The sequence below is a fragment of the Raphanus sativus genome, chromosome 5 (assembly GCF_000801105.2).
Source record: "Raphanus sativus cultivar WK10039 chromosome 5, ASM80110v3, whole genome shotgun sequence".
Classification (NCBI taxonomy): domain Eukaryota; kingdom Viridiplantae; phylum Streptophyta; class Magnoliopsida; order Brassicales; family Brassicaceae; genus Raphanus; species Raphanus sativus.
Genome location: NC_079515.1, coordinates 31,054,444 through 31,066,920, shown reverse-complemented (window position 1 = coordinate 31,066,920; position 12,477 = coordinate 31,054,444). Strand labels below are relative to the sequence as shown.

The window sequence follows — 12,477 nt, the reverse complement described above, 5'->3', positions numbered from 1 at the left end:
AGATACTAAGTTAATAATAATAGTATTTTTATAGAACAAAAATAATAAAATTAGTAATCAATAATTCATGATTTTAGTGTAACCTTAAGGCATAAAACACACTCATCTATTTTACATAATTTATTAGTGGGGTTTTATGTCTCCCTTAATCATTTATTGTTGCTTCAACTTTTTTCTGGGTGTTAGGGTTTGATTGGTAAACAAATGGAGTAAATATTTTTAAATCAAATTATTTGTTTTTTCTTCTTTCAGGTGAAAATGTCTTTCTCATAAAAGGATGAAAATGTTTACATTGACAGTGGTGAGCACAAACACAGTTTCTGTTATTTGTTCCTCTCCACGAATAGACCAATTAGAACCTAATGGTGATAAAAATAAAATAAACAGTTGATAGAGTTTCGAATAAAATGTTAGGCTCAATAGTTACAAACATTTGTATTGTTTAACCACAATAGTAAATGAGATAAACGAAACATTTTGTATTTTTGTGTATAAATTAACCTATTAAATTTTGAAAAACAAACTAGGAAATTGCATAGCTTACATTATACGTTAACCATCAATAATTTTTAGTTGATAAATAAAAAACACACGTTAACTATCAATAATTTTTAGTTGATAAATACAACAAAAAAACACAAACTTTTTATTGGACACTTTTTAAACACAAACTTAAAGTGTATCATTCTAACAAAGTATCTCATGGTGTAAATGTTTCTACTCTGATCTTTGATCCATGAGGTTCAAGCTATTGGATTTATAAAAATTACCCTTACTACTAGTTCGGTTCCAAGCATTTCTTGGCATCATTTACAAATTGGATATTTTTGCTTTTGAACGCAACTACACCACATATTCACAAGATCGCCCCACTTCTTTGTATATATATATATATATATATATATATATATGCTTATTTATATTTTTGTCACGAGACTATGTTTTTTTCGCCAAATCTTTTGTATTAATCAAGAGAAAGAAAATCAACAACGGTACAAACAACCAATAGAAGGAAAATTACATATTCACAAGGGTAAACATAACAAAGTACATCTGAACTCTAAAATAAATTTAAAAAAAATATATGTATTATATGTTTGGATATATGGAACCTGATTTGTTAAGTTATTTCATTTGTGGATGTAGAATGTTCTTTTTGTTAATTGTTAAAGTTATAGGAAAGAGAACCGTTTTCCAACTTTTTATTAATTTAATTTAACTGGGAAATTCTTAAAGTTATAGGAAAGAAAAACCTTAAGTTTTATTTTTCAAAATTTGTAGAGTAGGTGAACAAATAAAATCGAATTTAATCCCGATAGAAGCAATTATATATGAACATCACCCTTCAGGGCATTACCAAAAAAGTCTTAGCGAATAATTTCCCATAATTCGTGAATTGCAAGTAAAACAAAAATAGATCGTTACGGAAGAAACTTAGAAAGCAAATCGGAATATGGTGAGCTTTCCTAATCACCCTTCCACATATTTGTCTTCTCTAATTTTTGACTCGTCACCAACCTTATGGTACTCGCTTTAGTTTATTTTGTTTTTGACATTGTACACGGTGTATTTAATTATCTTAATTTATTTCATACAAATCATATAACGCGAACTGTACTTCCATATCTATATAACTGGTTTTAATACGGTTTGACATTTTTGCGGTGTTATCACTCGATGTTTTGTGCTGCTGTATTGTTTGTTTGTTTGTATACATTACACGTGTATATATTTAAAATTTAATTCATACACAAACACAGTTACGTTCGACTTTGTAGACACCATATTTCCCAGTAAAATGTATAACATAATGCGTTATTTCACTCATGATTTGGTTCTTGAATTAGAACCTTAAATAAAAATAATAATTTGATTTGAACATGTATACTTGTGGTATAATTTTAGCCAAAATCTGATGACCCAAAATGGGCCTAACCTGAAATTGGTCTGACTGATTATAGGAGATTTTTTTTCCTGTAAAACCACTAGAAGTAAGTCTTATGCACAAGTAGCAAATACGTAGAAGTCAAAAACCAGTAGACGTTCATGTTGGATCAGTTCCATATCACCAAAATCTGAACCGACCTAATCCTACGAGATTTGAGGAATTCATTTACAACCAAAGTGTTTGACAATACATGCTTTTTATTTGTCTAGAAGACACCAACTATGGTTCCGTAGTACACTGCACGAAGACGATGATACCAAACTTTTATATACAATTATCTTACAATTTGTTGTCATTATCCAAGATACGCAATCACTAATTTGACAATATAACAAACCATAAATATGGAAGATTAAATTATTGGTGATACTTCAAATCCATGCAAATACCTTAATAAAAAATGTGCCTGTATATCGATTTAACATCTTTGTATGTCTTAATCGTTACTTTCTCACCGACAGCCGTGACAAGCAATTTCCCGTAATAATATAAATACGGGGTGAACTTTTTTTTAAATATGTTGTATCTAAATAAATAATACATTTTTTTGTTATCAATAATTTTTTTTTACATTTGATTATGGATGACATGTGGGTAGGTATTATTTGGTTTGGTTAGGTTCGGTTTGGATCTTTGCAAATTTGGTTCGAATCTTTATATGTTCGGTTTGGTTTTAGATTCAGATAATCCATTTAATTTTTTAAAAACTTAAAGTTCATATATACTTTAAATTTCTCAAAACATAAAAATAAAAATAATATGTTACATATAAATTTGAATAATGTATACCAAAAAACTTAAATTTAACATAAAAATTGGTTTAACTTAAATATTTGGATAGAAAATGAATAGATATTTTCAGTATTTTGGTATTTTGAGTAATGTTTAGTTATTTTAAATATATAATTTTTACTATTTTTATATATTTCTAAATATTTTGGACAATTTAAAAACATCTTAAGTATTTTGTATATTTCTTTGAGATATTAATTTTTTTAAATAATATATTTAAGTATATAAATTTGATTTGAATATACTCGGATACCCAAAATATTTTGGTCCGAATCGGGTTCGGTTCTGGTTTTTAGATACCAAAATTTTAAACATGTTCATATATCTAACCAAATTGATTAAAGTTCTATACTATTTTGTAGATTGGATTTGGTTCGGTTATTTGGATTCAGATTTTTTTCCCAACCATATATTTTTATTGTAACCAAATTTTAAATGAAAGTGACGATGGTTCATACTGATTTTGGGTATGCAACAATTTTTAAACCAAAACACTTTCTTTTATGTACATGATTTATTTAGTTAATCATTAAAAAATGTTCAAGACCCATTAAAAACGATAGGCTGAACTGAAAAAAAATTACCATTGATCACAAAATTTTCAATGTGAGGCTTGTGCCATTTTTAGTAATTTATAATCGTTTTAAAAAATTCGAAATACAACATATAAGAAAAATATAATTTTTTTTATTATATGCTTAATGTGATTGTTTAATTTATTTTAACAAATAAAATTAAACGGAAAGTATAGAGGATAAAAAATTATTATCAAATCTTTATTATTCATAATCATTAATGGTGATATATATGTCAATTATATTAAGAAGTTCCGTAGCTTTTATTTAAGGAAACAATAGAGAATATTCTTTTGTATATTAATAATTGATTTAATAGTTATTTAATAAAAACTATAATATATGTGTAGATGGACCAACTTATTTCTCTAACAATCCTCAGAATAATTTTCATGATGACACGTGGTACCAAACAATGTTGCAATGTTCCAGGATTAATATATAGGGGATCAGATATGATATTATGCTATTTTGATCCATGTTGAAGTTGTATTCAGTCAAAATAAATCATAACTAGATGATAACCCGCGCCTTACGCGGAGTGAACTTTTTTTTTAAATATGTTGTATCTAAATAAATAATACATTTTTTTGTTATCAATAATTTTTTACATTTGATTAGGGATAACATGTGGGTAGGTATCATTTGGTTTGGTTAGGTTCGGTTTGGATCTTTGCAAATTTGGTTTGAATCTTTATATGTTCGATTTGATTTTAGATTCAGATAACCCATTTAATTTTTAAAAAACTTAAAGTTCATATATACTTTAAATTTCTCAAAACATAAAAATAAAAATAATATGTTACATATAAATTTGAATAATGTATACCAAAAAACTTAAATTTAACATAAAATTGGTTTAACTTAAATATTTGGATAGAAAATGAATAGATATTTTCAGTATTTTGGTATTTTGAGTAATGTTTAGTTATTTTAAATATATAATTTTTACTATTTTTATATATTTCTAAATATTTTGGACAATTTAAAAACATCTTAAGTATTTTGTATATTTCTTTGAGATATTAATTTTTTTAAATAATATATTTAAGTATATAAAAGTGATTCGAATATACTCGGATACCCAAAATATTTTGGTCTGAATCGGGTTCGGTTCTGGTTTTTAGATACCAAAATTTTAAACATGTTCAGATATCTAACCAAATTGATTAAAGTTCTATACTATTTTTTTTTTGGCATCTAAAGTTCTATACTATTTTGTAGATTGGATTTGGTTCGGTTATTTGGATTCGGATTTTTTTCCCAACCATATATTTTTATTGTAACCAAATTTTAAATGAAAGTGACGATGGTTCATACTGATTTTGGGTATGCAACAATTTTTAAACCAAAACACTTTCTTTTATGTACGTGATTTATTTAGTTAATCATTAAAAAATGTTCAAGACCCATTAAAAACGATAGGCTGAACTGAAAAAAAGTTACCATTGATCACAAAATTTTCAATGTGAGGCTTGTACCATTTTTAGTAATTTATAATCGTTTTAAAAAATTCGAAATACAACTATATAAGAAAAAATATAATTTTTTTATTATATGCTTAATGTGATTGTTTAATTTATTTTAACAAATAAAATTAAACGAAAAGTATAGAGGATAAAAATTATTATCAAATCTTTATTATTCATAATCATTAATGGTGATATATATATGTCAATCATATTAGGAAGTTCCGTAGCTTTTATTTAAGGAAACAATAGAGAATATTCTTTTGTATATTAATAATTGATTTAATAGTTATTTAATAAAAACTATAATATATGTGTAGATGGACCAACTTATTTCTCTAACAATCCTCAGAATAATTCTCGTGATGACACGTGGCTACCAAACAATGTTGCAATGTTCCAGGATTAATATATAGGGGATTCGGAAAATGATTCCTTACACCTGTTTCTTTGCTAAATATGTAAATATTATTTCAAAAAATGAACATTGAAGTTTACAAAGTGTGATTAAGAAAATAAAGCCACTAAACTTGATTCCACGGTAAAAAGATAAAAACATGAAATCAAAAGCAATTGATATTATAACCGTTCAGTTTGATATCAAATCAAACATGACTATAGTAGCGATACACGATCTTAAAACGCCTGAAATGAGAGATCGAGCTGAGACTGATACACAAGAAGAAACCCAAAGACAAAGGGAACAGCAGCAAACAAAGCGAGCAAGAAGCTGATTCACTTACACTTATTTTCGGCTATGATGTGTGGAACATATTGTGAAGATATAAACATTCTAACTTCAACATATATACCAAACTCTAACCAATTGACAAACATGATTTAAAATCCATTTTATTTCATCCAATTCATAACTATACGATTTTCTTAATTTTAATTTACATGATTTTATTTTTTATATCTACATGTTTTAAATTTATTTTTGGTCAAAATAATTTTCAAATTTATAGTTTGATTATAAAATTAAATTTGTAAGCAGACTTCCTAATTTTTTTTTTGCTTAAAAAAACAAAACTTACTCATAGGACTTTGTTTTTTTTACAGATTTTAGGATTACAATCGTAAAATATTTTTCATTACTTTTTAAGTTATTTTTGTATTTGAATAAATATGAAGTGTATATTTGCATTCAAGAATATTAGTATTGTATGCGAATATAGACTCGGTATAAGATTCGTGCATCTTTTTGTTCAATAAGATTCATGCATTTTTTTGTTGAATAAGATTCATGCATTGCCATGAAGACATTAATATTATCATGTTTTATCTCACCGTCCAAGATATACGAACAGCTTGAGCCTATTGTTACAGATATATTATTTTTGTCCGGACGAGCTTAAATTTATTTTTCAATGGAGGTTGTTGTTGAAGGTGAGTGACCACGTAGGATATAATCATCCAACCCTCAAACACAACTTTTAATCATTAACTCACACTCCACTCCTGGGGCAAGACAGCTAATCATGCATAATTAAACGGCATCATATCATTATACAGCCGTCCCGAAATCCTTACCGAGTAGGCCAGTCCCCACTATGTGGAAGCAAACCGTTGATGTGGAAGTTGTATTCCTTCTATTGTTCAAGTACCAGGGAGAATGCATTCCTTATAAAAAACGTTTTTTTGTTGAGAAATTAACTTTTACATTCTACAAAAGAAAGAGGTTAAATTAGCTTTCACTGATAACCTGTTTTGATCTCTCTAAAAATTTACAAATTAAAATAACTCTTAAACTAGAAACCCAAGCAAGATTTTATGGAAAGATGATTACACATTTCTTACCTCAATGCATCAATATTCGAATTTATGTTTGGGAATTAAGTCGTTTTTCTTGGACCTCTTGGACTCCTAAATTTTGGCCATATATGTGGAAAACTCATATACTAAGAGACCTACTCAACCTCGTGAGACATTGAAGTGGAATGTTCCCTAACTTGAGTTTTAAGAAATCGGCCACCGGATAAGGGATACCCAATTGTAATCTAATAAGTCTTAAAGTGGGGAACAAGTACATCAGCAATGACCTATCTCTGTCAGTTCTGATACAAACTTTTTTTTTTTTTTTCCATCTGATGATTTTCATTGATAACATTGAGTCATACAAGATTAAATACTAAAATTGGCAGACCACAACAAGATCTCCAGAAACCAAACCCAAAAGAGGGAGACTAAAGCTCAAAAGACTAGATATGAGCACTTAAACAGAACAATAGCCAAGATACTACACTCCTCCAACTAGCTAACTGAATCCAGAAACAACCCAATAGGAGATAGTAGAAAAAGAACTTAATTGACTATGACCAGCCGGATGTCTTGCCATGAAAAGCAAGAGAGCACACACCGTTAAGGACTTCTTCATGGAGAGCAGCAACTTTCATCTGAACCACCCGTCCACGATGACACAGCAAGAACCACACGAACCATTTTGACGAAACCAAGACAGAAACCAAACAGAAGCAACAACCGGTAAAAACCCCTTCTCAACAGAACCTTCATCTGGACGCTTCAAAGCCACAACCTCATTCTATTGCTTCAACTTCAAGAAGCCACCGAGGATAATAGAGACCAGAGACAGACCAGGAAAACACACTTATTCAAGGAATGGGAGAAGGGCTCCTAAGAGACAGAGAGATGAAGAGTTGCCCTGAAACCAGCTTCTTCTCGACACTAACCTACACCTGCTCAACACACACCACTACGAAGCCTGCTACACCGTTGCAGAATCAAAGACCAACTAAGCAAACTCTACACTCCATCAAAGATTAATCGGATACAATCCAGCAGAGAAGACAAAATCCACAACTTAACGAAACCCTAAGAAAAGCTAGCAAGGATCCAGGATCCACTACAAGGAAGATAAAGTCCAAACAAGAAGGCACCAAGAGCACAAACTACTGGAAGAGGGGCGAGTAGATCTAGGGATTCAAAAGAGTACCAAACTCTCTGATACCGGCGAAAAGACATCGCACACGTCTTCCACATCTAGATAAGATCAACCCCTAACCGTTGGACACCGAAATCGCTCTCCACGCGCCGTCACGGTCCTTCACGCCGGAATCTCCACAACCCACAAGCCAGACAGATCCTCACCACACCTTCAAAGAGCAAGCAGAATAAGGAAAACAACCTGAGAATAAGACCACGAAACCCGACTCCGGTGCTGTGTGAGCCACCGGAGTCGACCACCAACGAAACCAAGATCTGTTTTCTCTCTGTTCTTTCAGCCAAACTCTTTATGTAAATATATTTGCTGGTTCTGATACAAACTTACGTTCCAATTCTTTTAAGAATTAGCTAAAACTACAAAAAAAAATATATTTAATAGCCAAAGAATTTCCTATGGTTCCTTTTAGGAACTATAACTATTTTGATACAGCCACTTTTCATCTCTTTCTCGCCATCTGTTTATTCCCGTTCTCGACAATACAGAATGAGGTTATTTTTACCATCGTGCTAGATGACTACCACATCTTTTTGTTCCTACCGGCCACTCTTATATAAACTCCTCTCTTCCCGTGGTTACTGGGTTATGCTCTTATGTATCTGTGATGCGCTATGCTGAGATTAAGATAGGCTCAAGTTTTGTTTGGGCTTGTTGTAATAAGGATGAGATTAAGAGCTAGAGAAATGTAAGAGACAGGAACGAGTCAGATAGTGAATTAGTGATATTTGTTTAATCCGTGGAGATGTATAATCTGTTACATATTGTGTAATCAACAATAGAGAGATTGTTCATACAAAATTACAAACACAATCTGATACATATTGTGTAAATATATATATTTGATTCTGTGGGTCATCGCAAACTCTTGGATGTGAGATTGTCCTATCGGTCCTTGTTACAAATCATTTCTTATAAATGAGAAATCAAATCAGAGACTAAAGAGACAAGAGAACGAAATTATATTATCAACATCTAATAGTATGTTTGATTGTTTGTGTAAAGAAATACTTGAAAGGTTCTATATAAGATTCTGAGAAAGTAAGTGAAAGTATATACTGTATATGAAAACAAAACAGACTCAAAACTTGTCTCCACCAGACTCTTAAGGAGGACCGGTGTCTTAGTTGTCCTCAGCTTCTGACTCTGATCTCTCTTGCTCGGCCATTTCCACAAGCATTCTGAGGCGCTTATCGAAAACCAAAGCACTCTCGTCTCTCATGTCAAGCTCTAAAGCCTCTGCTTCAAGCCACTTCTCTCTCAGATCATCGAGCACATTCCCTTGGTCTGCCGTCATCGTTGCACCTGGTGCACTGGGAACAGTGGTTCGAAGCGAAGAGTCCCCTGACGGTGGAGGCAACGTTAATAGCATTGCCCTGAACTCTCTGGTTTCCACAAACGCCTCGAAATTACAAGCAACCAAGTCTAGACAGTACTCTCTTATCTTCAACACGCCGTACCTATACCATTCAAATACGAATCCACTAGAATCAATATCATCAAAACGAGCTTCACGCATGAAACTATAGACATAGAGACACGATGTTTTTAACTCCCACAACTAGTAGTGAACAAACTTTAATAAACAAGAAGAAAAATCATACATATCAGACAAAACAAGCCAATGACAGAGCTCAGCAGGTGTGGCAGATTCCAAGTGAGGCAACAAGGCGTCAGCAACAGCACGTTTAAGAGGAAACAGTAAGTAGCGAGATGCAACATCAAAGATCTCCTCAGCCTGCAAAACGAACAAACTATCAAAAATTTAAACACACTTTCCAAATTTTACCAAAATGGCGCAAACAAGTTTTTTTTTAAAACCTGATCTGGACTGATCTCCTTCAAGCCATCAGTGTACATATACTCAATCATCTTCTCGAAAGCCTCTGCGCTCAAATCATGTTCTTCTAGAAACGGAAGACCCGGAAAACCATTCTTGCCCTCGTGAAAATCATTAACTCGGGACAACCTCGCTCTGAAGTACTCTGACCTCGACGCTAGTATCACTTGATGGCAATAATAACTCCTTCTATCTACTCTAACACAAACATCAGCAAGGCTATCCACTCCAAGAATCCTACGCAAGGAAGCAGGAAGCCTGTCTTCCTCTGGAAGGGATACACCCTGCAAGATAAACCGTTTCATGGAGCTATCAAGATCCCTATGCGTCTTGTACTCGGCGTATCTCTGGTGAATCAGCTCCTTCTCGACGATCTTCTGCAGCGACTCGCATCTGCAGACTCTGCAGATCCTAACCAGATCTTCCATGTCGTCGACCGATATCTCCAGCCTATCAGAGTAGAAGAAGTGGATGAGGCTAGAGAGAGCAGGATACGAAAGCTTCTCTTTGGAGAACCTGACTTCTATCCGCTCTTTCCACTCGTTCTCAAACTTCTGCTTGAAGAACGGAGACCGAGCGCTTAAGATAGCCCTGTGCGCTTCGATTGGTCTGCCTTGAACGAAGAATACCACGTCCGGTGGGAAGTAGCTTGAACTACCCATCTCATCAACTGAAACTGAAAATTGCAAAACGTTCTCATCATGCGTCAGTCTTTTTTGACTAAATACAAAAAGCTAACAAGCACAAGAGGATACATACATCCACGCCTTATCTCAGTAAACATCTCTACAACAAGGGGCCGGCCCTGAGATTTTAGGAACTGTAGGCGATTTAGTAAATGATTCAACAATTGTTTTTATTTTTTTATTTTACAAATTTTGAGAGTTTACAGTTTCATTTGGCTCTGCCTAGGACCGGCCACTGTCTACAACTACAATGTACTACAACAAGAGGTCGGCCCTGAGATTTTAGGGGCGGTAGGCGATTTAGTAAATGATTCAACAATTTTTTATTATTTACATTTTACAAATTTGAGAATTTATAGTTTCATTCGGCTCTGCTCAGGACCGAGGACCGGCTCTGTCTACAACTAGTCCACTACAATGTGCTGAACGATTAAAGAACTCAACCTTAACCGTCATCTCATACATATCAACTAACATGTATTGAATTGGATTCGAGAGCTTAATTGATCTCGGAGAAGGCATACCAGAAACATCAACGTTAGCATCGGAATCTTGTTTTAAATAAGCTCGATTGTGGCGGCAACCGAGAAACGTATCCCTAAGAGAAGCTTGCAAGGGAGCAAGCGGAGGCGGACGAGCCTCGAAGGCCTTGAGAAGCTTCCTGATCCTTAGGTTGAGAGAAGCGTAGTGACAGCGATCGCCGTCGAAAGTGTGCTCCGAGCAAATGGCGCCGTTCTCGAGGAGCAGGCGAGCGGCGTCGAGGCGGCCGGTGAGGCAGGCGTAGTAGAGAGCGACGGAGTCCCAGCGGTCGCGAGCGTTGACGTTGACTCCGGTCTCGAGGAGGTAGCGGAGCCTGTCGACGTCTCCGGCGCGGGAGGCTTCGAAGATGTCTCCGTTGGGGACTCTTTTGGGAGGCAGGGAGGGGCCGTAGTCCTGGAGGTCGATGTCTAGATCCTCTAGGTCCGATTCGAGTGTCCAGGACGGCGAATTCTCCATCGGAGGGGTTTTTTCCGACGAGTTAACTCAGGGAATCGGCGATTTAAGAGGGAAGCGCATTAAACCCTAAGAGGAGGGAGGAAGTGGTGAAGAAGCTATGTGCATTCTCGTTACTTTCCGTGGTTGTTTTGTTTTTTCTTTGATGTTTTACTTAAACGCTTTTTGTTATTATTAACGAAAAGAGACACGACAGAGTTTAGTAATAACAAATCCAACGCTTTTCGTTAGTAGGGCGGACTCTAATTTGATTTAGAGTCGGTTCTACTCGGTTCAGGGTCAAGATCGGTTCAGTTCAAACATCTCCAATACCGATATCAAAAACTTTTTACTTTACTTTGCGGGAAATGGGGTTCTCAACAAAACTTTCTTCAATTCATATCAATTTTGCAATCAAGTTCACGGCACTCTTCAAGAATGTTATATTTCCTTGTATTGTGCAACATTACATGCTTAATAGCTTTGAGTCCTCATAGCACGTCTTCCGGTAGATTAAATTTGTCTTTCATATATTCAGTGATACTGTCTATGAATAGATCATCCATCATGGTTTCGTACATGCACTTTTTTAAAGAAACTGCATGAGTAGATCCCTTCATCCATGGTACTTTGTAAATAGTTCAGAAATTAACAAAAAAAAATAGTAGATATTACGATTTAAACTAAAACTTACTACCAGTATGCATTGAAGATTCCGTGACCAGTATGTAATCTTGGTTAGGTTGTAATGAATTTTGTTGTAATCTTCATTATTTTGTAACTTTGTAATATAATGAGCAATATAAAAAACTGATCTAAAGACCGAGTTATAAAGCAATATATAATGAGATGTGATTTATCCCTAATAAAGTTGGATTGCGAGTGTGTCTTTGACTCTTTCTCCTTTCTTCCTTTCTCGGTGGTTCCTCTTCATGGTATCTTGTGTTTTGCGATCTAGTATTTGCTTTGTGCTTGTACTTTAACAGTTACTATGTTGTAATGTTTCTGTGTTGTGAGAGTTCTGTAATTCTGCTAGCTAATGTCTCCAGAGGATAGTTTGTCGGGATTCTACGTAACTCGCAGATTAGTATCATATCATGTGTAATTCTCTTCAGTGAACAAAAAAAAAAAATGTTTAAGCCAAGTTCAATTTCACTTAAATTTGTTTGGTCTTAGTTCTTTGTGGAAAAAAAATCACTTTGAAACCAAATTTCTTCTTAGAACTTTCATGATGAA

At 33.6% G+C, this 12,477-nt stretch overlaps 1 protein-coding gene across 1 annotated transcript; it reads right to left on the bottom strand.

The window, feature by feature from the left end:
- Positions 1 to 8,682: 8,682 nt before the first annotated feature.
- On the bottom strand, positions 8,683 to 11,401 carry LOC108856487 (BTB/POZ domain-containing protein At2g04740). The gene is made up of 4 exons (XM_018630297.2): positions 10,794 to 11,401; positions 9,565 to 10,259; positions 9,348 to 9,481; positions 8,683 to 9,203 (listed from the first exon to the last, which is right to left on the bottom strand). The coding sequence occupies exons 1-4, from the start codon at positions 11,263 to 11,265 to the stop codon at positions 8,867 to 8,869; spliced, it is 1,638 nt and encodes a 545-aa protein (XP_018485799.1). The 5' UTR covers positions 11,266 to 11,401; the 3' UTR covers positions 8,683 to 8,866.
- Between the last annotated feature and the right edge of the window lie 1,076 nt (positions 11,402 to 12,477).